The following is a 24729-nucleotide window of genomic DNA, read 5'->3' as shown; positions in this document are numbered from 1 at the left end:
TGCCCGCCAGAACCGGGCAAGAGCCGCGCAGGGCTCGCGGTACGAAGCGCCGCGTGCCCGTGCCTCAGTTTCCCCCGCCGCATCCCCCGGTCCCGGAGCGGGGGGTGAGTCCGAGGGGTCACGGCTGGAGCTCCGTGTCCGGGAGCTCTCGCTGTCCCCCGGCCCCGCCATCCGTGACACCCCCGTGCCCGCGGGTGCCGGGACCGGGCTGGTGCCGGGGCTCGGAACCGCTCCCGCCCGTGGGTACCGGGCACTCGGAGCGGCTCCCGGGGCTCGGAGCGGGTCCTTCCGTGGGAGCCGGAGCCACCCTTGGGTTCCGGTGCCGCCGGTGGGCGCGGAGGCTCGGAGCGGCTCGCGGGGCTCGGTGCGTGTCCCGAGGGTGTCCCCGCGGCCCCTCCACGTGCGCTCGGGGGGCTCGGGGGCGCGGCCTCCGCACCGGGGCGGGACCGCGGCCACCGGGGGAGGCGGGACCGGCACCGGGGGGCGCGGCCAGCGGCGGAAGCGCGGGGGCGGGGCGGCGGCGGCAGCGAGGGGGGGGCGCCGCGGCCGTGCGAGGGCGGCGGCGGCGGCGGCCGGTGCCGGTGCGCTCCCGGTCCCCGGTCCCCGCGGGCCATGCGGCGGCCGTAGCCATGCAGCGCGACGGGGATGCGGCGGCGGCCGCCGCGGCCTCGTACCGGGTGCTCAGCCGGCTGCTGGGCTATGGCACCGGGCCGGAGGCGGGCGCCGCGGGCGGCGCCGGTGCCGGTACCGGCGCGGCGGGCGCGGGGCCCGGCGGCGGGGGGCGGCTGCCGGGGGCCGGGCCGGCGCTGCGCAGCCCGCGGCCGCAGCTGATGGTTTTCCGCAACGCGGCGGCCGAGGGCCGGCCCGGCGAGGACTGCGGCCCGGTAGCGGCGGCGGCGGCGGCGGCGGGCGGGGGCGTCCCGGGGGGCGGCGGGGCCGAGCTGTGCCCGCGGCACCGCTGCGCGCTGGAGCCCAAAGCGGCGGCGGGCTGGGGAGCGGCGGCGCAGAGCGGGCTGGAGCTGCAGCTGGCGGCGCTGGGGCTGCGCCCGCCGGGGCTGGGGGCCAAGGGGGCGGCGGGCGCGGCGGGCACCCCCTGCCCGTGCCTCGGGCCGCCCGCCGGCGAGGAGACCAGCGATGCGCTGCTGGTGCTCGAGGCGCTGGAGCCCGACGAGGGCGGCAGCGGCTCCGAGGACGAGCCGGGGTCCCCCGGGCGCGGGGCCGCCCGTGCCGGCGGCAGAGGGGCAGCCACGGGCCCTGCGCAGCCGCCCGCGGGCACCGGCACCGGCCCCGGCGGCAGGAAGGGCTCGCTCCGCATCCGCCTCAGCCGCCTCTTCCGCACCAAGAGCTGCAGCGGCGGCTCGGCCACCGGGGACGCCGCCAGCGCCGCCGCCTCGGCCGGGAGCCTCACGGATGTGTGCGGGGCCCGCGGCCGGGAGCAGGAGCCGGGCAGGTACGGGGGCACCGGGCTGGGATGGGGGGATGCCGCCGGGGCAGCGCGGGGTGCGGGCCGGGGTGTCCCGGGGCCATGTTGTGATGCTCTCCCGGAGGGGGATGTGGGGCTCCGCGGCCATCCCGCCCCGCGGGTCCCGGTTGGGATCGAGCTCTCGGAGCGGCTGCCGAGGCCTCGTCGCTCGCTAGGGAACGCTGGAGCCCGGGAGAGGCCGGCGGAGCAGGGTCGCGCTGATCCAGGCCTGCAACCCTGATGGGGATGGTGGTAAAACCTCTGGGAGCGGTACCGGGAGCGGGGCTTGGAGCATCAGCCACGTGAGGAGAGGCTAAGGGGGCTGGGGGTCCCAGGCACTGCCACTGTCGGGGCTCAGCTCTCCCCTCCGTGCAGGAGGAATCATTGCCAGCCCCAGCTTGGCTGGGATGGAGGCAGAAATCCCGGGATATCTTGGTGTGGGGCCTCACAGGTCCCTCCTGTCCCTCACCTCTGTTCCAGCAGGCAGGAGCTGCTTAATGCCAGCTATGGCTGGTCCAGGGCAGCTCCATCCCTCCTCCCAGGGCAGCTCCATCCCCGCTTCCAGATCTGCTCCATCCCTGCTCCCAGGGCAGCTGAGAGGGTGCTGAGTGGGTCGTGAGATGGTGCTGAGCTGGTCCTGAGATGGTGCTGAGTGGGTGCTCAAATGTTGCTGAGTCGATCCTGAGTCTGTCCTGAGAGGTGCTGAGGGGGTCCTGAGGGGCGGCCGCTCCCACCCGGGCCGCGCTGCCGCCGTCTCCGTGGACGCTGAGGGCTGTGCCCCTCTGCAGCGTGTGCGGGACGCGTGGCCGGGCAGAATTGCGGATGGGAGCCCTCGGTGTGAAATAAACAGGGCAGGAGACTTTTTATCCCTTTAAAGCCTTTATTAAAAGTGATCAGCTCACAATTGGGAAGCCCGACGGAGCTGCAGTTTCCGTCATTTCTATCTGGGTGACTCGGAGGAGGACGATACACACAACTTTGTCCACCAGGGGCAGAGCTGCGAGTCCAATCCTCGTGCGAGCTTTTGGCGTAACCCTGATCTCGACGCTCCACTGGCTCCCGGCTCCAGGTCTTGGTTTAAGATGAGATCTTTATCCGGGAAGAAGAGCCATTAACTTAGTCCTAGCCGGGGCCTTTTCTGATAGAAAAGGAGCCATTTACTGCAACGACATGTGACCTTCACTTTGCCATCAACTCCTCAGACTGGTTTTGCAGCTCTTTTTTTCCACAAAAAAATTGGCAGTTTTTTGTTTATGACAGGTGCGTACCGGGGCTCGGTGTGTACCGGGTGCGTGCTGGGTGCGTACCGGGCCCCGGTGCCACCACGGCTGCCACAGCGGAGCAGGGCCGTGAGGGGCGGACGCGCTGCGGCAGCACCCCCTGCCGGCCGGGGCGGAATGCGCAACCCACTCCCCGCAGACAATGGGGGGGCGGTGGCTGATGAGGTGCTGAGTGGGTGCTGAGATGGTGCTGAGTGGGTGTTGATTGGTTGCTGAGATGGTGCTGAGTGGGTGTTGATTGGGTGCTGAGATGGGGCTGAGTGGGTGTTGATTGGGTGCTGAGATGGTGCTGAGTGGTTGTTGATTGGGTGCTAGGATGGTGCTGAGTGGGTGTTGATTGGTTGCCTAGATGGTGCTGAGTGGGTGTTGATTGGGTGCTGAGATGGTGCTGAGTGGTTGTTGATTGGGTGCTGAGATGGTGCTGAGTGGGTGTTGATTGGTTGCCTAGATGGTGCTGAGTGGGTGTTGATTGGTTGCTGCGATGATCCTGACTCTGTGCTGAGATGGTGCTGAATTGCTGCTGAGATGGTGCTGTGTGGGTGCGGATTGGGTGCTGAGATGGTGCCGAGTGGGTGTTGATTGGTTGCTGTGATGATCCTGACTCTGTGATGAGATGGTGCTGATTGGTTGCTGCGATGGTGCTGAGAGGGTGCGAATTGGTTGCTGAGATGGTGCTGAGTGGGTGTTGATTGGTTGCTGCCATGATCCTGACTCTGTGCTGAGATGGTGCTGAGTGAGTGTTGATTGGTTGCCTAGATGGTGCTGAGTGGGTGTTGATTGGTTTCTGAGATGGTGCTGAGTGGGTGTTGATTGGTTGCTGCGATGATCCTGACTCTGTGCTGAGATGGTGCTGAATTGCTGCAGAGATGGTGCTGAGTGGGTGTTGATTGGGTGCTGAGATGGTGCTGAGTGGGTGTTGATTGGTTGCTGAGATGGTGCTGAGTGGGTGTTGATTGGTTGCTGCGATGATCCTGACTCTGTGCTGAGATGGTGCTGAATTGCTGCTGAGATGGTGCTGAGTGGGTGTTGATTGGGTGCTGAGATGGTGCTGAGTGGGTGCGGATTGGTTGCCTAGATGGTGCTGAGTGGGTGTTGATTGGGTGCTGAGATGGTGCTGAGTGGGTGTTGATTGGTTGCTGCGATGATCCTGACTCTGTGCTGAGATGGTGCTGAGTGGGTGCGGATTGGTTGCCTAGATGGTGCTGAGTGGGTGTTGATTGGTTGCTGAGATGGTGCTGAGCGGGTGTTGATTGGTTGCTGCGATGATCCTGACTCTGTGATGAGATGGTGCTGAATTGCTGCTGAGATGGTGCTGAGTGGGTGCGGATTGGTTGCCGAGATGGTGCTGAGTGGGTGTTGATTGGTTGCTGAGATGGTGCTGAGTGGGTGTTGATTGGTTGCTGCGATGATCCTGACTCTGTGCTGAGATGGTGCTGAATTGCTGCTGAGATGGTGCTGAGTGGGTGTTGATTGGGTGCTGAGATGGTGCTGAGTGTGTGCGGATTGGTTGCTGCGATGATCCTGACTCTGTGCTGAGATGGTGCTGAATTGCTGCTGAGATGGTGCTGAGTGTGTGCGGATTGGTTGCTGAGATGGTGCTGAGTGGGTGTTGATTGGTTGCCTAGATAGTGCTGAGTGGGTGTTGATTGGTTGCCGAGATGGTGCTGAGTGGGTGTTGATTGGGTGCCGAGATGGTGCTGAGTGGGTGTTGATTGGTTGCTGCGATGATCCTGACTCTGTGCTGAGATGGTGCTGAATTGCTGCAGAGATGGTGCTGAGTGGGTGCGGATTGGTTGCCTAGATGGTGCTGAGTGGGTGTTGATTGGTTGCTGAGATGGTGCTGAGTGGGTGTTGATTGGGTGCTGAGATGGTGCTGAGTGGTTGTTGATTGGGTGCTGAGATGGTGCTGAGTGGGTGTTGATTGGTTGCCTAGATGGTGCTGAGTGGGTGTTGATTGGTTGCTGCGATGATCCTGACTCTGTGCTGAGATGGTGCTGAATTGCTGCTGAGATGGTGCTGAGTGGGTGCGGATTGGTTCCCTAGATGGTGCTGAGTGGGTGTTGATTGGTTGCCGAGATGGTGCTGAGTGGTTGTTGATTGGGTGCTGAGATGGTGCTGAGTGGGTGTTATTTGGGTGCTGAGATGGTGCTGAGTGTGTGCGGATTGGTTGCTGAGATGGTGCTGAGTGAGTGTTGATTGGGTGCTGAGATCGTGCTGAGTGGGTGTTGATTGGTTGCCTAGATGGTGCTGAGTGGGTGCGGATTGGTTTCTGAGATGGTGCTGAGTGGGTGCGGATTGGTTGCTGAGATGGTGCTGACTGGATGTTGATTGGGTGCTGAGATGGTGCTGAGTGGGTGCGGATTGGGTGCTGAGATGGTGCTGAGTGGGTGTTGATTGGTTGCTGAGATGGTGCTGAGTGGGTGTTGATTGGGTGCTGAGATGGTGCAGAGTTTGTGCGGATTGGTTGCTGAGATGGTGCTGAGTGGATGTTGATTGGTTGCTGAGATGGTGCTGAGTGGGTGTTGATTGGGTGCTGAGATGGTGCTGAGTGGGTGTTGATTGGGTGCTGAGATGGTGCTGAGTGGGTGTTGATTGGTTGCTGCGATGATCCTGACTCTGTGCTGAGATGGTGCTGAATTGCTGCTGAGATGGTGCTGAGTGGTTGTTGATTGGGTGCTGAGATGGTGCTGAGTGTGTGCGGATTGGTTGCTGAGAAGGTGCTGAGTGGGTGTTGATTGGTTGCTGCGATGATCCTGACTCTGTGCTGAGATGGTGCTGAGTGGGTGCGGATTGGTTCCCTAGATGGTGCTGAGTGGGTGTTGATTGGTTGCCTAGATGGTGCTGAGTGGTTGTTGATTGGGTGCTGAGATGGTGCTGAGTGGTTGTTGATTGGTTGCTGCGATGATCCTGACTCTGTGCTGAGATGGTGTTGAATTGCTGCTGAGATGGTGCTGAGTGGGTGTTGATTGGTTTCTGAGATGGTGCTGAGTGTGTGCGGATTGGTTGCTGAGATGGTGCTGAGTGGGTGTTGATTGGTTTCTGAGATGGTGCTGAGTGTGTGCGGATTGGTTGCTGAGATGGTGCTGAGTGGATGTTGATTGGGTGCTGAGATGGTGCTGAGTGGGTGCGGATTGGGTGCTGAGATGGTGCAGAGTTTGTGTGGATTGGTTGCTGAGATGGTGCTGAGTGGATGTTGATTGGTTGCTGAGATGGTGCTGAGTGGGTGTTGATTGGGTGCTGAGATGGTGCTGAGTGGGTGTTGATTGGGTGCTGAGATGGTGCTGAGTGAGTGTTGATTGGTTGCTGCGATGATCCTGACTCTGTGCTGAGATGGTGCTGAATTGCTGCTGAGATGGTGCTGAGTGGTTGTTGATTGGGTGCTGAGATGGTGCTGAGTGTGTGCGGATTGGTTGCTGAGAAGGTGCTGAGTGGGTGTTGATTGGTTGCTGCGATGATCCTGACTCTGTGCTGAGATGGTGCTGAATTGCTGCTGAGATGGTGCTGAGTGGGTGCGGATTGGTTCCCTAGATGGTGCTGAGTGGGTGTTGATTGGTTGCCGAGATGGTGCTGAGTGGGTGTTGATTGGGTGCTGAGATGGTGCTGAGTGGGTGTTGATTGGGTGCTGAGATGGTGCTGAGTGGGTGTTGATTGGTTGCTGCGATGATCCTGACTCTGTGCTGAGATGGTGCTGAATTGCTGCTGAGATGGTGCTGAGTGGGTGCGGATTGGTTGCTGAGATGGTGCTGAGTGGATGTTGATTGGGTGCTGAGATGGTGCTGAGTGGGTGTTGATTGGGTGCTGAGATGGTGCTGAGTGGTTGTTGATTGGGTGCTGAGATGGTGCTGAGTGGGTTTTGATTGGTTGCTGCGATGATCCTGACTCTGTGCTGAGATGGTGCTGAATTGCTGCAGAGATGGTGCTGAGTGGGTGTTGATTGGTTTCTGAGATGGTGCTGAGTGGGTGCGGATTGGTTTCTGAGATGGTGCTGAGTGCGTATTCATTGGGTGCTGAGATGGTGCTGAGTGGGTGTTGATTGGTTGCTGCGATGATCCTGACTCTGTGCTGAGATGGTGCTGAATTGCTGCTGAGATGGTGCTGAGTGGGTGCGGATTGGTTGCCTAGATGGTGCAGAGTGGGTGTTGATTGGTTGCCTAGATAGTGCTGAGTGGGTGTTGATTGGTTGCCGAGATGGTGCTGAGTGGTTGTTGATTCGGTGCTGAGATGGTGCTGAGTGGGTGTTGATTGGTTGCTGAGATGGTGCTGAGTGGGTGTTGATTGGGTGCTGAGATGGTGCTGAGTGGGTGTTGATTGGTTGCTGCGATGATCCTGACTCTGTGCTGAGATGGTGCTGAATTGCTGCTGAGATGGTGCTGAGTGGTTGTTGATTGGGTGCTGAGATGGTGCTGAGTGTGTGCGGATTGGTTGCCTAGATGGTGCTGAGTGGGTGTTGATTGGTTGCCGAGATGGTGCTGAGTGAGTGTTGATTGGTTGCTGCGATGATCCTGACTCTGTGCTGAGATGGTGCTGAATTGCTGCTGAGATGGTGCTGAGTGTGTGCGGATTGGTTGCCTAGATGGTGCTGAGTGGGTGTTGATTGGTTGCCTAGATAGTGCTGAGTGGGTGTTGATTGGTTGCCGAGATGGTGCTGAGTGGTTGTTGATTGGGTGCTGAGATGGTGCTGAGTGGGTGTTGATTGGTTGCTGAGATGGTGCTGAGTGGGTGTTGATTGGGTGCTGAGATGGTGCTGAGTGGGTGTTGATTGGTTGCTGCGATGATCCTGACTCTGTGCTGAGATGGTGCTGAATTGCTGCTGAGATGGTGCTGAGTGGTTGTTGATTGGGTGCTGAGATGGTGCTGAGTGTGTGCGGATTGGTTGCTGAGAAGGTGCTGAGTGGGTGTTGATTGGTTGCTGCGATGATCCTGACTCTGTGCTGAGATGGTGCTGAGTGGGTGCGGATTGGTTCCCTAGATGGTGCTGAGTGGGTGTTGATTGGTTGCTGCGATGATACTGACTCTGTGCTGAGATGGTGCTGAATTGCTGCTGAGATGGTGCTGAGTGGGTGTTGATTGGGTGCTGAGATGGTGCTGAGTGTGTGCGGATTGGTTGCTGAGATGGTGCTGAGTGGGTGTTGATTGGTTGCCGAGATGGTGCTGAGTGAGTGTTGATTGGTTGCTGCGATGATCCTGACTCTGTGCTGAGATGGTGCTGAATTGCTGCTGAGATGGTGCTGAGTGTGTGCGGATTGGTTGCCTAGATGGTGCTGAGTGGGTGTTGATTGGTTGCCTAGATAGTGCTGAGTGGGTGTTGATTGGTTGCCGAGATGGTGCTGAGTGGTTGTTGATTGGGTGCTGAGATGGTGCTGAGTGGGTGTTGATTGGGTGCTGCGATGATCCTGACTCTGTGCTGAGATGGTGCTGAATTGCTGCAGAGATGGTGCTGAGTGGGTGTTGATTGGTTGCCTAGATGGTGCTGAGTGGTTGTTGATTGGTTTCTGAGATGGTGCTGAGTGGGTATTCATTGGGTGCTGAGATGGTGCTGAGTGGGTGCGGATTGGTTGCCTAGATGGTGCTGAGTGGGTGTTGATTGGTTGCTGAGATGGTGCTGAGTGGGTGTTGATTGGGTGCTGAGATGGTGCTGAGTGGTTGTTGATTGGGTGCTGAGATGGTGCTGAGTGGGTGTTGATTGGTTTCTGAGATGGTGCTGAGTGTGTGCGGATTGGTTGCTGAGATGGTGCTGAGTGGGTGTTGATTGGTTGCCGAGATGGTGCTGAGTGGGTGTTGATTGGTTGCTGCGATGATCCTGACTCTGTGCTGAGATGGTGCTGAATTGCTGCTGAGATGGTGCTGAGTGGTTGTTGATTGGGTGCTGAGATGGTGCTGAGTGTGTGCGGATTGGTTGCTGAGAAGGTGCTGAGTGGGTGTTGATTGGTTGCCGAGATGGTGCTGAGTGGGTGTTGATTGGTTGCTGCGATGATCCTGACTCTGTGCTGAGATGGTGCTGAATTGCTGCTGAGATGGTGCTGAGTGGGTGCGGATTGGTTCCCTAGATGGTGCTGAGTGGGTGTTGATTGGTTGCCTAGATGGTGCTGAGTGGGTGTTGATTGGTTGCCGAGATGGTGCTGAGTGGGTGTTGATTGGTTGCTGCGATGATCCTGACTCTGTGCTGAGATGGTGCTGAATTGCTGCTGAGATGGTGCTGAGTGGGTGCGGATTGGTTCCCTAGATGGTGCTGAGTGGGTGTTGATTGGTTGCCTAGATGGTGCTGAGTGGGTGTTGATTGGTTGCCGAGATGGTGCTGAGTGGCTGTTGATTGGTTGCTGCGATGATCCTGACTCTGTGCTGAGATGGTGCTGAATTGCTGCTGAGATGGTGCTGAGTGGGTGCGGATTGGTTCCCTAGATGGTGCTGAGTGGGTGTTGATTGGGTGCTGAGATGGTGCTGAGTGGGTGTTGATTGGGTGCTGAGATGGTGCTGAGTGTGTGCGGATTGGTTGCTGAGATCGTGCTGAGTGGGTGTTGATTGGGTGCTGAGATCGTGCTGAGTGGGTGTTGATTGGTTGCTGCCATGATCCTGACTCTGTGCTGAGATGGTGCTGAATTGCTGCTGAGATGGTGCTGAGTGGGTGTTGATTGGGTGCTGAGATGGTGCTGAGTGTGTGCGGATTGGTTTCTGAGATGGTGCTGAGTGGGTGTTGATTGGGTGCTGAGATGGTGCTGAGTGGGTGTTGATTGGTTGCTGCGATGATCCTGACTCTGTGCTGAGATGGTGCTGAATTGCTGCTGAGATGGTGCTGAGTGGATGTTGATTGGTTGCTGAGATGGTGCTGAGTGGGTGTTGATTGGTTGCCTAGATGGTGCTGAGTGGGTGTTGATTGGTTGCTGCGATGATCCTGACTCTGTGCTGAGATGGTGCTGAATTGCTGCTGAGATGGTGCTGAGTGGGTGTTGATTGGGTGCTGAGATGGTGCTGAGTGTGTGCGGATTGGTTGCCTAGATGGTGCTGAGTGGGTGTTGATTGGTTGCCGAGATGGTGCTGAGTGAGTGTTGATTGGTTGCTGCGATGATCCTGACTCTGTGCTGAGATGGTGCTGAATTGCTGCTGAGATGGTGCTGAGTGTGTGCGGATTGGTTGCCTAGATGGTGCTGAGTGGGTGTTGATTGGTTGCCTAGATAGTGCTGAGTGGGTGTTGATTGGTTGCCGAGATGGTGCTGAGTGGTTGTTGATTCGGTGCTGAGATGGTGCTGAGTGGGTGTTGATTGGTTGCTGAGATGGTGCTGAGTGGGTGTTGATTGGGTGCCGAGATGGTGCTGAGTGGGTGTTGATTGGTTGCTGCGATGATCCTGACTCTGTGCTGAGATGGTGCTGAATTGCTGCTGAGATGGTGCTGAGTGGTTGTTGATTGGGTGCTGAGATGGTGCTGAGTGTGTGCGGATTGGTTGCTGAGAAGGTGCTGAGTGGGTGTTGATTGGTTGCTGCGATGATCCTGACTCTGTGCTGAGATGGTGCTGAGTGGGTGCGGATTGGTTCCCTAGATGGTGCTGAGTGGGTGTTGATTGGTTGCTGCGATGATCCTGACTCTGTGCTGAGATGGTGCTGAAGTGCTGCTGAGATGGTGCTGAGTGGGTGTTGATTGGGTGCTGAGATGGTGCTGAGTGTGTGCGGATTGTTTGCTGAGATGGTGCTGAGTGGGTGTTGATTGGTTGCCGAGATGGTGCTGAGTGAGTGTTGATTGGTTGCTGCGATGATCCTGACTCTGTGCTGAGATGGTGCTGAATTGCTGCTGAGATGGTGCTGAGTGTGTGCGGATTGGTTGCCTAGATGGTGCTGAGTGGGTGTTGATTGGTTGCCTAGATAGTGCTGAGTGGGTGTTGATTGGTTGCCGAGATGGTGCTGAGTGGTTGTTGATTGGGTGCTGAGATGGTGCTGAGTGGGTGTTGATTGGGTGCTGAGATGGTGCTGAGTGGGTGTTGATTGGTTGCTGCGATGATCCTGACTCTGTGCTGAGATGGTGCTGAATTGCTGCAGAGATGGTGCTGAGTGGGTGCGGATTGGTTGCCTAGATGGTGCTGAGTGGGTGTTGATTGGTTGCTGAGATGGTGCTGAGTGGGTGTTGATTGGGTGCTGAGATGGTGCTGAGTGGTTGTTGATTGGGTGGTGAGATGGTGCTGAGTGGGTGTTGATTGGTTTCTGAGATGGTGCTGAGTGTGTGCGGATTGGTTGCTGAGATGGTGCTGAGTGGGTGTTGATTGGGTGCTGAGATGGTGCTGAGTGGGTGCGGATTGGGTGCTGAGATGGTGCAGAGTTTGTGCGGATTGGTTGCTGAGATGGTGCTGAGTGGATGTTGATTGGTTGCTGAGATGGTGCTGAGTGGGTGTTGATTGGGTGCTGAGATGGTGCTGAGTGTGTGCGGATTGGTTGCTGAGATGGTGCTGAGTGGATGTTGATTGGGTGCTGAGATGGTGCTGAGTGGGTGCGGATTGGGTGCTGAGATGGTGCAGAGTTTGTGCGGATTGGTTGCTGAGATGGTGCTGAGTGGATGTTGATTGGTTGCTGAGATGGTGCTGAGTGGGTGTTGATTGGGTGCTGAGATGGTGCTGAGTCGGTGTTGATTGGGTGCTGAGATGGTGCTGAGTGGTTGTTGATTGGTTGCTGCGATGATCCTGACTCTGTGCTGAGATGGTGCTGAATTGCTGCTGAGATGGTGCTGAGTGGTTGTTGATTGGGTGCTGAGATGGTGCTGAGTGTGTGCGGATTGGTTGCTGAGAAGGTGCTGAGTGGGTGTTGATTGGTTGCCGAGATGGTGCTGAGTGGGTGTTGATTGGTTGCTGCGATGATCCTGACTCTGTGCTGAGATGGTGCTGAATTGCTGCTGAGATGGTGCTGAGTGGGTGCGGATTGGTTCCCTAGATGGTGCTGAGTGGGTGTTGATTGGTTGCCTAGATGGTGCTGAGTGGGTGTTGATTGGTTGCCGAGATGGTGCTGAGTGGGTGTTGATTGGTTGCTGCGATGATCCTGACTCTGTGCTGAGATGGTGCTGAATTGCTGCAGAGATGGTGCTGAGTGGGTGCGGATTGGTTGCCTAGATGGTGCTGAGTGGGTGTTGATTGGTTGCTGAGATGGTGCTGAGTGGGTGTTGATTGGGTGCTGAGATGGTGCTGAGTGGTTGTTGATTGGGTGGTGAGATGGTGCTGAGTGGGTGTTGATTGGTTTCTGAGATGGTGCTGAGTGTGTGCGGATTGGTTGCTGAGATGGTGCTGAGTGGGTGTTGATTGGTTTCTGAGATGGTGCTGAGTGTGTGCGGATTGGTTGCTGAGATGGTGCTGAGTGGATGTTGATTGGGTGCTGAGATGGTGCTGAGTGGGTGCGGATTGGGTGCTGAGATGGTGCAGAGTTTGTGCGGATTGGTTGCTGAGATGGTGCTGAGTGGATGTTGATTGGTTGCTGAGATGGTGCTGAGTGGGTGTTGATTGGGTGCTGAGATGGTGCTGAGTCGGTGTTGATTGGGTGCTGAGATGGTGCTGAGTGGTTGTTGATTGGTTGCTGCGATGATCCTGACTCTGTGCTGAGATGGTGCTGAATTGCTGCTGAGATGGTGCTGAGTGGTTGTTGATTGGGTGCTGAGATGGTGCTGAGTGTGTGCGGATTGGTTGCTGAGAAGGTGCTGAGTGGGTGTTGATTGGTTGCCGAGATGGTGCTGAGTGGGTGTTGATTGGTTGCTGCGATGATCCTGACTCTGTGCTGAGATGGTGCTGAATTGCTGCTGAGATGGTGCTGAGTGGGTGCGGATTGGTTCCCTAGATGGTGCTGAGTGGGTGTTGATTGGTTGCCTAGATGGTGCTGAGTGGGTGTTGATTGGTTGCCGAGATGGTGCTGAGTGGGTGTTGATTGGTTGCTGCGATGATCCTGACTCTGTGCTGAGATGGTGCTGAATTGCTGCTGAGATGGTGCTGAGTGGGTGCGGATTGGTTCCCTAGATGGTGCTGAGTGGGTGTTGATTGGTTGCCGAGATGGTGCTGAGTGGTTGTTGATTGGGTGCTGAGATGGTGCTGAGTGGGTGTTGATTGGGTGCTGAGATGGTGCTGAGTGTGTGCGGATTGGTTGCTGAGATGGTGCTGAGTGGGTGTTGATTGGGTGCTGAGATCGTGCTGAGTGGGTGTTGATTGGTTGCTGCCATGATCCTGACTCTGTGCTGAGATGGTGCTGAATTGCTGCTGAGATGGTGCTGAGTGGGTGTTGATTGGGTGCTGGCATGGTGCAGATTGGTTTCTGAGATGGTGCTGAGTGGGTGTTGATTGGTTGCTGAGATGGTGCTGAGTGGGTGTTGATTGGTTGCCTAGATGGTGCTGAGTGGGTGTTGATTGGTTGCTGCGATGATCCTGACTCTGTGCTGAGATGGTGCTGAATTGCTGCTGAGATGGTGCTGAGTGTGTGCGGATTGGTTGCTGAGATGGTGCTGAGTGGGTGTTGATTGGTTGCCTAGATAGTGCTGAGTGGGTGTTGATTGGTTGCCGAGATGGTGCTGAGTGGTTGTTGATTCGGTGCTGAGATGGTGCTGAGTGGGTGTTGATTGGTTGCTGAGATGGTGCTGAGTGGGTGTTGATTGGGTGCTGAGATGGTGCTGAGTGGGTGTTGATTGGTTGCTGCGATGATCCTGACTCTGTGCTGAGATGGTGCTAAATTGCTGCTGAGATGGTGCTGAGTGGTTGTTGATTGGGTGCTGAGATGGTGCTGAGTGTGTGCGGATTGGTTGCTGAGAAGGTGCTGAGTGGGTGTTGATTGGTTGCTGCGATGATCCTGACTCTGTGCTGAGATGGTGCTGAGTGGGTGCGGATTGGTTCCCTAGATGGTGCTGAGTGGGTGTTGATTGGGTGCTGAGATGGTGCTGAGTGTGTGCGGATTGGGTGCTGAGATGGTGCTGAGTGGTTGTTGATTGGTTGCTGCGATGATCCTGACTCTGTGCTGAGATGGTGCTGAATTGCTGCTGAGATGGTGCTGAGTGGGTGTTGATTGGGTGCTGAGATGGTGCTGAGTGTGTGCGGATTGGTTTCTGACATGGTGCTGAGTGGATGTTGATTGGGTGCTGAGATGGTGCTGAGTGGGTGCGGATTGGTTTCTGACATGGTGCTGAGTGGATGTTGATTGGGTGCTGAGATGGTGCTGAGTGGGTGTTGATTGGTTGCTGCGATGATCCTGACTCTGTGCTGAGATGGTGCTGAATTGCTGCAGAGATGGTGCTGAGTGGGTGTTGATTGGTTTCTGAGATGGTGCTGAGTGGGTATTCATTGGGTGCTGAGATGGTGCTGAGTGTGTGCGGATTGGTTGCTGAGATGGTGCTGAGTGGATGTTGATTGGTTGCTGAGATGGTGCTGAGTGGGTGTTGATTGGGTGCCTAGATGGTGCTGAGTGGGTGTTGATTGGGTGCTGAGATGGTGCTGAGTGGGTGTTGATTGGTTGCTGCGATGATCCTGACTCTGTGCTGAGATGGTGCTGAATTGCTGCTGAGATGGTGCTGAGTGGGTGTTGATTGGGTGCTGGCATGGTGCAGATTGGTTTCTGAGATGGTGCTGAGTTGGTTCTGCTTGGTTGCTGAGATGGTGCTGAGTGGGTGCTGAGCAGTATTAGTCTGTCCTGGCCAGGTTATGAGGGGAGGCCGTTCCCACAGGAGTGCCAGCTGTTGCTGGTTCCCTGCCCTGAGCAGGAGTTGGAGAAACCCGTGGCTGGAGGGGCTGGCAAGGATGGAGAAGGTTCTCCTGGTAGGAGAGGGTTCTCCTGCTGAGAGAACGTTCTCTGGTGGAAGAAGTTTTTCCTGGTGGAAAAGGTTCTGCTCTTTTTCCTGCTGGGATTCAGGGTCTCCCCATCTCTTCTCACCCCATTTTTCCCTGTTTTCCACCCCCAGGAAACACAGACTGACAAGAACCCAAAGTGCCTTTTCCCCGGTTGTGTTCAGTCCCCTCTTCACAGGTGAGGATTTGGGGGGAATTTGTGCAAGTTTGGGTTTTTTTGTTTTGCTGTGGGACGAGCAGGGAGTGGGGAATTTCGCTTTTGAGGGATCCCATGCTGGGATCTCTGTGGTGTCGCTTGGTCCTGCTGGCCTCAGACCCAAAAGGAGACGTCTGATTATTTTTAAAAATACTTAAATTTTTTTTTTTTTAAATGGTCACGTCCCTGGTGCTGCACATGGATCAGCTCTGCTCAGTGTGGAAATTCCATGCTGGGAAAAATCCTTTGGAGCCTCCTCATCCCATCCAGCTGCTGGGCTTGGGGCAAATTACCTCAAGATCTCTCCTAAGATGGAAAAATTTATCTTGGGAGCATCGAGTGGGAAAAACCTCTCAAACCCTGCAGAATTCCTTTCCCTGTGCTCATCATCCTGGGTCCTAACTGGGCTTTTCCCTCTCCCTTTTCCAGGTGAGACGGTGTCCCTGGTGGACGTGGACATTTCCCAGCGAGGGCTCAGCTCCCCTCACCCTCCGACCCCTCCGCCGCCGCCCCGCCGCAGCCTCAGCCTGCTCGGTACTGCCCTGGGATGGTCCCTGGGAACCCGAGGGTGATCCTTGGGAACTTGGGGATGGTCCTTGGGAACCTGGGGATGGTCCTTGGGAACCTGGGGATGGTCCTTGGTGCCCTGGGATTCATCCCTGGGGCCCTGGGAATTCCAGTGCTGGAAAAGGGATCCCTGTCCTCCAGCAGTTGCCAAACCAGAGAGAAGGTGCTGCTGGGAATCCCCCAATTCCCTATTCCAGGCAGTTTTCCCAGATTTTGAAGCTCCACTGGGAATTCCCACATTCTCTTTTCCATGCTGTTTCCCCAGACTCTACTGGGAATCCCAAAGTTCCCTTTTCAATTCTGTTTTCTGGGGCTCCACTGGGAATCCCCCAATTTCCTTTTCCAGGCAGTTTCCCAGGCTCTGGGGCTGTTCTCTCCCTGTTTCCTGACCTGTCTCTGCTCTCTCCTAGATGATATCAGTGGGACGCTGCCTCCAGCTGTGCTTGTGGGGCCCATGGGCTCTTCCCTGCAATCCTTCCCTCTGCCTCCGCCTCCTCCGCCCCACGCCCCAGGTCAGCTCAGCTTGGCCAGCTCTGCCTCTGTCCTCCAGGAATTCTGCTTTTTCCCCTCCTGGAGTTCTGCTTTTCCCCCCTCCTGGAATTCTGCTTTTTCCCCCTCCTGGAATTCTGCTTTTTTCCTCTCTTGCAATCTCCACCTTTTCCCTTCCTGGAGTCCCCACTTTTTCTCTCCTGCAGTTTCCAGGTGTCTCTGGGTGACAATGACAGTGGCAGTGACCTGTGTGTATCTAGGTGACAGTGACAATGACCATGGCTGTCTCTGGGTGGCAGTGACCTTGGCTGTTTCTGGGTGACAATGGCAGTGACAATGACCTTGAGGGGTGACAATGACAGTGATAGTGACCCTGTCTGTCTCTGTGTGACAGTGACAGTGACAGTGGCAGTGACAATGCCAGTGACCCTGTCTGTCTGTCTGTCCTGCAGAGGCCTTTCCCCGGATCGTGCCCCTGCGTCCCCCCGAGGCCCCGGGCCAGCCGCCCCCTCCTCACCTGCAGTGTCCCCTGGCCCGGCCTGACCCCAGCAGCTTTGCTGCCAGCCTGAGGGAGCTGGAGAAGGTACCGGGGACGGGGAGAGTCCGAGCCCTCAGGGATTGGGATTGGGAATGTGGCTGCTCAGGGACTGTGATGGGAATGCGGCCCCTCAGGGATTGGGGTTTGGAATTCCTGCCCTTCAGAGACTGGGGTTTGGGAATGCAGCCCCTCAGGGATTGGGGTTTGGGAATGCAGCCCCTCAGGGATTGGGGTTTGGAATTCCTGCCCCTCAGGGATTGGGGTTTGGGAATGCGGCGCCTCAGGGATTGGGGTTTGGGAATGCGGCTCCTCAGGGATTGGGGTTTGGGAATGCGGCCCCTCAGGGATTGGGGTTTGGGAATGCGGCTCCTCAGGGATTGGGGTTTGGAATTCCTGCCCCTCAGGGATTGGGGTTTGGGAATGCGGCCCCTCAGGGATTGGGGTTTGGGAATGCGGCCCCTCAGGGATTGGGGTTTGGGAATTCCTGCCCCTCAGGGCCTGGGATTGGGAATGCGGCCCCTCAGAGACTGGGTTTGGGAATCCATGATTTTGGAGTCCAGGAAAACGTTTCTGGGTGTGGAAGGGGGGTCTGGATCCCCTCTGTCCCCTCAGGGCCTGGCGTCCCCTCTGTCCCCTCATCCCTCAATCCCAACCGCCCGCACCGGGTGCAATTCCCCATGAGGATCGGCCTCCTGGGAGCATTCCCGAGGGAATCCCCATTCAGCTGCCGCTCTCTGTTCCCAGTGTGGGTGGTACTGGGGCCCCATGAACTGGGAGGACGCTGAGATGAAGCTGAAGGGGAAACCGGACGGGTCCTTCCTGGTGCGGGACAGCTCCGACCCCCGCTACATCCTGAGCCTGAGCTTCCGCTCTCAGGGCATCACGCACCACACCCGCATGGAGCACTACCGAGGTGAGACATTCCCGGGATCCCAAATCCCATCCATTCCCTGCTCCAGGGCGTTATAAATCACCCACATACCACACCCGCATGGAGCACTACCGAGGTGAGACATTCCCGGGATCCCAAATCCCATCCATTCCCTGCTCCAGGGGCTTATAAACAATCCATGCACCACACCTGCATGGAGCACTACTGAGGTGAGACATTCCCAGAATCCCAAATCCCTGGGGTGCCATCCATTCCCTGCTCCAGGGGGTGATTTATAACCCACACACCACACCCACATGGAGCACTACCGAGGTAAAACATTCCCGGGATCCCAAATCCTTGGGATGCCATTCTCAGCTCCAGGGTATTAGAAATCACCCACCACACCTGCATGGAGCACTACCGAGGAATAAAAAGCTGCCAGTGCCTTGGAAAAATGGAAAAAAAGAACTGTCAGTGTCTGGAAAAAGTGGGAATAAGGAGCTGGCAGTGCCCTGGAAAGCTGGATTTAAAGGAAATTCTGACAAATGGAGATTTTAGGGAGAATTTATTCCTGGGAAGTGTGATCAGGCATTGGAACAGGCTGTACACAGAGTCCCCATCCCTGGAAGTGTCCAAGCCCCACGTGGATGTGGCACCTGGGGACACGGTGACGCCAGTGTCCAGGGGGCGAGCTGGGATCTTTCCCAGCCTTCAGAATTCCCAGATTTTGGTGGAGGAGGGGGTGCCCAGGCTGGTGTGACCCACTGGGAGCTCTGGTGTCCCCAGCTCCAGTTTCATCCTGGGCCACCTGGTGGGTCAGGTGACAGCACGGGGACAAAGGGTGACCCAGGGCCTAATTAACAATCCTGTTAATCAAGGAGCAGGAACATGAAACTGCTCCCGTGGAAAATGATCCCAGGGCTGGGAAATGGGGACAGCAGCACCTGGGAATGCTCCAAGGTCACCTTCCCTTGGGGATGTTGGCATGGAGAAGGGGCACGCCAGAATATGAGAATATTTAATTTCCTAGATATCATAATAGTAAATTAACTAAATATAAGAATATTTGATTGATTAAATAGAAGAATATTTAATTTATTTATTATAAGAATATTGAGAAGTTTAGCTGTTCCCAAATCTACAAAACAGAGCCCATTCCAGGGGATTTTGGCAATGCCATATTTGTCACTGATCATCCTTCCCCTGTTGCTTCTGTGATGGTGCTGGGGAAGATACTTTGCCAAAAATTCATTGGAATAAAGCGAATTACTCCCCTCTGCCTTCCCAAAAATCTCCTGAAATAACGGGAATAACTCCCCTGTGCTTTTCCAAAATTCCCCTAGAATAACAGGAATAATTCCCCTGTGCTTTCCCAAAATTCCCCTGGAATAATGGGAATTCTTTCTCTTGTGGAAGGGACCTTCAGCCTGTGGTGCCACCCCAAGTTCGAGGACCGCTGCCAGTCCGTGGTGGAGTTCATCAAGAGGGCGATCATGCACTCCAAAAATGGGAAATTCCTCTACTTCCTGCGCTCCCGGGTCCCAGGTGAGCCCGGGATTGGGATGGGCCAGGTGAGCCCGGGAATGGGATGGGACAGGTGAGCCTGGGAATGGGATGGGACAGGGATCCAGGTGATCCTGATAATGGGATTGTCCAGGTGAGCCTGGGAACCTAATCCTGCCTAATCCTGATCTCCAAAATCTCCTTTTTTTCCCCCAAAAGGTCTCCCTCCGACGCCCGTCCAGCTCCTGTACCCCGTCTCCAGGTTCAGCAACGTCAAATCCCTGCAGCACCTTTGCCGCTTCCGGATCCGGCAGCTGGTCCGGATCGACCACATTCCCGAGCTCCCGCTGCCCAAGTGAGTGCTGGGATTCCCCCATGGATCATCCCTGGAATTCCCTCCCTCCCTCCCTCCCTCCCAGGCAGCGGGAAGGCATCTGTGAGCTCAGATCCGGGAGGGAATCGTTGGCTTTTCCAGCTTTGGGGTAGCGGGATCGATGTCCTGTGGGGTTTTGGGGTGCAGTGGGAATTCTGAGCGGCCTGGGAATGAGGAATTCCCTGCTGTGCCAGAGCTTTGGGAAGCAGCTCCTGTTCCTGTGGAATTTCAGAGGAGTTGTGGCTCTGGGATCCTGCTCTTCCCAGTGTTTTCCCAGGGAAGAGGCTCTGGGTGTGCTTCAGGAATATTGGAAGGTTGTGGCTCAGGGATTCGGCCCTTCCTGGTGTTTTTACTGGTGTTTTTTCTGGTTGTGTTTTGGGAACATCAGACGGGCTGTTCTCTGGCAATATTGGAAGAGTTGTGGCTCAGGGGTCCAGCTATTCCCAGTGTTTTTCGGGGGAAGAGGCTTTGGCTGTGTTTTGGGAATTTCAGAGGGGCTGTGGCTCAGGGGTCCGGCTGTTCCTGGTGTTTTTACTGGTGTTTTTTCTGGTTGTGTTTTGGGAATGTTTCAGAGGGGCTGTTCTCTGGCAATATTGGAAGAGTTGTGGCTCAGGGGTCCAGCTATTCCCAGTGTTTTTTGGGGGAAGAGGCTCTGGCTGTGTTTTGGGAATTTCAGAGGGGCTGTGGCTCAGGGGTCCGGCTGTTCCCTGTTTTTCCAGGCCCCTGATCTCCTACATCCGCAAGTTCTACTACTACGACCCGCAGGAGGAGCAGTACCTGTCCCTCAAGGAGGCGCAGCTCATCTCCCGACAGAAGCAGGAGCCCGAGTCCTCCACGTAGCGGGGCGGAGCCGCCCGGCACTGACGGTGCGGGAATGGGCCGGGAACGGCCAGGGAATGGTTTTGGAACGGTCTGTGGATGCTTTGGAATGGTCTGGGAATGGTGCCTCATCCCAGGATCCAACCCTGCTCCCTCAGAACCCCCCTGGGGAAGCCGTGGCTGCTCCCTCAGGGGTCTTTTACCATTCCCAAATTTTCTCTGGAGAAGAGAACAAGGCTTTCTGGCCTTCTCCCATTCCCAGTTTTCCTTGGGAAGGGGAGCAAGTCTTCCTTGCCCCTTACCCTTGGGAATGGGAACAGCATTCCTGGCCTTTTACCATTCCCAAAATTCTTCTTGGAGAGGAGAAGAAAGTTTCATGTTCTTCTACCATTCCCAGCTTTCCTTGGGGAGGGGAACAAGGCTTCTTGGCCTTTTACCATTCCCATCTTTCCTCAGGAAGGGCCCAGCCCTGCTGCTCCTCCTTTGTTCCCATTCCCCCTCTCCCCCAGGCCCCCATCCCTCCCAATCCCATCTCTGATCCCAACTCCTGGTGTTTTTTCCCGGCAGGAATTTGGTTGTTGCCCTCCTGCCACGGTGGGGAGGAGGCCGAGCTCCTGCTGCTGCTGCTCCTGCTCTTTTCCTGGAGGAGAGGGCCCAGCATTCCCGGGAAGCCAGCAGAGCAGGATCTGGAGCCCCGGCTCGTGGGAAAAGGAATCCTGGGGGAACCCAGCCCGGCCCCGCGGATCCCCGCGGAACAAAGAATGTCATGGCACTATTCCCGAGTTTTCCTGGAAGATTTCAGTTCGGATGTCTCTGGAGTTTTAATTTTTTTTTTTTTTTTTTTTGGATCATCGGCATGAGGAAAAACTGGATTTTCTGATCCCGCTGGATTTTCAGATCCCACCTTGGGAATTTCCAGGTGGGCGAGAGGGAGGAGAAAAGGGGGAATTCTCTGGGAAGATACATCCATCTGCTCCCAGGCGTCGTGGCAAGGCTTTGATCCTCTCTGGAGAGCTGCAAACGGAGCCAGGGGCTGGAAGAACCCCTGGGAATAAACAAAGTGTGGAGTTCTGAGCAGCTCCACAGCTCCCCCGCTCCCCAGGATTTGGGATAAGAGATCCAAACCCTCCAGGAGAGGCAGGAGCATCCTGGGAGAAGCTTGGAGCCGTGGAAGATGGAAGGAAGGGAGGAAGGAGGAGCGTGGGATGTGGTGGATCCAGAGGGAACGCTGCTGGAAGGTTCCCTGGAGCCCTGGGAAGGTGGAAGAGCTGCTGCTGGAATTGCTGGAGCTGCCCAGGAATCCCAGACCTGGGATGGGCTCTCCCAGCCTGTCCATGGTGGGTTCCAGAGGCTGGGAATGGAGTGAATCCTCCTGGAGCAGCTCTCCCCTCTCCCTGGGACATCAGGAACAAAATCCAGGAGAGTTTTGGCTCTTTCCCTGATTTTGGGCCCAAATTCCCTCCCTCACCCCTTGGGATCCCGGGCTTCTCCATCCCCTGAGCAGGAATTCCATGGGGGAACTTCCAGCTGGGAATTCTGGAGAATTCTCCCCTGCCGTGTGTCAAGGAGCAGCATTCCAGTGCTCTGGATCCAAGGAATTGCCCCATCCTGCTGGATCTGAGGATTCCCTGGAGCCCTGGGACAATCCCAGTCCTGGAATTCCTGTGGATTTCAATGGAAAAAATTCCAAGCTGCTTTGCCACAAAAGGTGCTACAAATCCTGCCCTGCCTGCCTCCTCCAGCTGGGATTTGGAGGGGGGGAAAAAAACCCACAATCCTTAAAAAAATTCCAGGTTTCTGGGTGAAACTGAGCCTGAAAATCCATGGAAATACCTCATGGCACTGTGTGAGGGAAAACCTTCCCAAGAACCAGGCCTGCTCCAGCTTTTCTTCCCCCCAAAAAAATCCTGGAAAAAAAAAAAAAAAGGAAAAGTGGATCAGGGATGGATAGTGGGATGCAGGGAATTGGGAAGGTGTGAGTCAATCCAGGACAAATCCAGGGAAAATTCTGTTCCCTCCATGGGGTGGTGGTGACAGCATTTCCACTCTTCTTTGGAATGGGAGAGGTTTGGGAAGGGGAGCAGCAGATCAGGGAAAAGCAGAGCTGGGGTTTTTGGGGGTCTTTTTGCCATCCTGGGGCGCTCCCAATCCCCCAAAATCCACCTGGGGAGCTCCCAGTCCTTAAAATCCAGCCTGGGGTGCTCCCAGTGCTCCCAATCCAGGGCTTCACCCCAAATCCCAGGAATTTCACGGGATCCAGCCTCACCTTTGGAGGAGGAATGAGCAGATTCCAGCAGCTCCCAGGGCAAGAGATTCCCAGGATTTTGGGAATCACCCTTTGGAACTAAAAAAAAAAAAAAAATAATGCAGCTTTTGCTTAATTTTATTTTTTTTTTATCCCCCCTTTTTTTAATTTTTAATTTTAATCTTAATTTTTTTTTGGCGTGTGCTTAATTTATTCAAATAGTGGCTGTATAATTTATTTTCATAAATATATGAGAAAAGTTACTAAATTGTTAAAAAAAAATAATAAAAAAACCAAACGGACTTTGCAGGCCAATCTTTCAGATTTAATGAAAAAATTAATTAATAATAATAATATTAATAATTATGGGTTTTGATATGAACCACAAATGCACTTTTGGGTGTGTTTGGTTATTTTTTGGGGTGGGGAGCTGTGGGGTTTGTGTGTAAATATTGTATTTATAGGCATGTTTGGCCTCTTGTGGGGGATTTTAGGAACTGCTGGTGTGGAATTCCTGGATTTTGGGGCTTTTGGGGTTTTTTTGGGGGTATTTTTTTTCCTACAGGGTCAGCCAGGAAGAGCTGACTTGGTGTTTGTAAAACTCATTTTTAGCGTCGATTTTGGGGTTTTTTTGGGTTGTTTGGGATTTTATTTTTTTTGCTGTGGGAGGGGTGGGAAGGGAAAAGAGAAAGGGTTTGAAATAAAAACCTTGGAAATTGTTGGATGTTTTTTGTGGTGAATTCTGAGTCTTTGACCCCTCCAGGTTCCTTTTTTGGGGCATCCTGTGACCCCAAAATCCATCGGGGATCTCGGGGTCCCCCCCTGGCTGCTCCCAATACCCAAAAATAAATTTGGGGGATTTCTGGGTGCTCCCAGTACCCCAAAACCCATCGGGGAGCTCTGGGTTCTTCTGGCACCCCAAAACCCATTCGGGGGGACCTCTGGTGCCCCCAGCACCCCCCGGATATCGGGGTGCCGCTGGTGCTCCCAGTTCCCAAATCCCTGTGGGGTGGGCTGAGATCCCGAGGGCTGGAGAAGCCCAAACCCCCCTCCTGACCCCCAAAATCCCCCTCCTGACCCCCAAAGTCCCCTTCCCCATTTCCCTCCTCCCAAATCTCCCTCAGGCCACGCAGATCAAAGGTGGAATTGGGGCTGGGGGGGTTTGGGGGGGCTCCGAGCCCCAGGGAGCTTCATCCCCTTCATCTCCCCCCCATCCTCCTCCTCCTCCTGCACCCCAAACCCGGGGCTCCCTTTTAGGGTTTTTATTTCTTGGTTTTTGGGTCCCTTTGGCTGCTGGAACGCCCCAGAGCCCCTGGGGCAGATTTGGGGTCCCTGGAAGGGGGTGGGTTTGGGGTCCCCGGGATGGAGAATGGGGCAGATTTGGGGTCACCGAGATGGCGAATGGGACAGTTTTGGGGTCCCTGGGGTGGGGATCAGGGCAGATTTGGGGTCTCAAGGGTGAGGAGGGAAGCAGACTTGGGGTCACCAGAATGGGGCAGATTTGGAGTGCCTGGGATGGGGAATGGGGCAAATTTGGGGTCTCAGGGATGGGGGGCGAGGCTGATTTGGGATCCCCAGGATTGGGAATGAGACGGATTTGGGGTCCCCGGGATTGGGAATGAGGCAGATTCGGGGTCCCAGGATTGGGAATGAGGCAGATTCGGGATCCCCGGGATTGGGAATGGGGCGGATTTGGGAACCCCGGGATTGGGAATGGGGCGGATTTGGGATTCCCAGAATGGGAAAGGAGGCGGATTTGGGGTCCCCGGGATTGGGAATGAGGCAGATTCGGGGTCCCAGGACTGGGAATGGGGCTGATTTGGGGTCCCCGCAGCCCCAGGAAGCTTTGGGGCGCTGCATTCCCGGGAATGCTCCGGGCATTCGGGGCCCCAGGATGCGCCCACGGCCCGGAGGAGCCCGTGCGGACCCGCGCACCCCCTCGCTGCCCCCGGGCCCCCCAAAAAAGCCGCTTTTGTGCGGCCGCCCCCGAGCGGGGCTGGAGAGCGCCCAGCCGGGCCGGGGTTTTATTTTTACCTCTCATTAGCATCAGAAAGCGGCGCGGCCCCCGCGGGCGGCGCGGCCCCGGACAAAGGGCGCTTTCTTCCCGCTCCGCCCGCCCCGAGCCCAGCCCGATCCCGCAGGCGCTGCTCCCCCCGGGACCCCCGAGAGCAGCCCCGGCGCCCGCGGGGTCAGCGAGAGGGGGGCGGCTGCTTGTGGTGCCCACCCTGGGGAAAAAATTGGAAAAAATCCCGTGGGGTGGTGGGGTGTTGCTCCCCGTCCTTAAATCCCGTCCCTAAATCCCATCCCAAAATCCCATCCTAAATCCCATCCCCAAATCCCACCCTTGACCGGCTCTGCCCCAGCCGCGGGGGTGGGTTTGGGGGGTCCGAAGCCCCAGTTTGGGGCTGGGTCCCGTGGGGGGTGTGGAGTGGGGGCGCTGCCCCTCCTCGGCCAATGTGCTGAGGGGAGTGTGGGAACGAGGGAAACTGAGGCACGGCGTGCGATCAGTCTAAGGGAAACTGAGGCACGGGGTGGGGAGGGAAGGAGAGAAACTGAGGCGCGGCACAAGACCACTCCAGGGGACACTGAGGCATGGCCTG

General features: G+C 56.1%; 1 protein-coding gene across 1 annotated transcript; it reads left to right on the top strand.

The window, feature by feature from the left end:
- The first annotated feature begins 629 nt into the window (after positions 1-629).
- Positions 630-22768, top strand: SOCS7 (suppressor of cytokine signaling 7). The gene is made up of 10 exons (XM_059488998.1): positions 630-1450; positions 14639-14703; positions 15151-15255; positions 15699-15800; positions 16230-16360; positions 17060-17228; positions 18606-18734; positions 18912-19047; positions 19785-19931; positions 20452-22768. Exons 1-9 carry the CDS (start codon positions 630-632, stop codon positions 19903-19905), a joined length of 1779 nt encoding a protein of 592 aa, XP_059344981.1. The 3' UTR covers positions 19906-19931; positions 20452-22768.
- The last annotated feature ends 1961 nt before the right edge of the window (positions 22769-24729 follow it).

The sequence above is a fragment of the Ammospiza nelsoni genome, chromosome 26 (assembly GCF_027579445.1).
Source record: "Ammospiza nelsoni isolate bAmmNel1 chromosome 26, bAmmNel1.pri, whole genome shotgun sequence".
Classification (NCBI taxonomy): domain Eukaryota; kingdom Metazoa; phylum Chordata; class Aves; order Passeriformes; family Passerellidae; genus Ammospiza; species Ammospiza nelsoni.
Note: the sequence above shows the minus strand (reverse complement) of the source record. Positions and strands in the feature narration are given on the sequence as shown.

What these genes read in the sequence shown, in the direction of transcription:
- SOCS7 (XM_059488998.1), top strand. Translation starts at nt 630, where the DNA reads ATGCAGCGCGACGGGGATGCGGCGGCGGCCGCCGCGGCCTCGTACCGG. An exon ending in TCCTCCGCCCCACGCCCCAG is followed by an intron (nt 15,801 to 16,229) that starts GTCAGCTCAGCT and finishes TCTGTCCTGCAG; the next exon opens with AGGCCTTTCCCCGGATCGTG. An exon ending in GCCTGAGGGAGCTGGAGAAG is followed by an intron (nt 16,361 to 17,059) that starts GTACCGGGGACG and finishes CTCTGTTCCCAG; the next exon opens with TGTGGGTGGTACTGGGGCCC.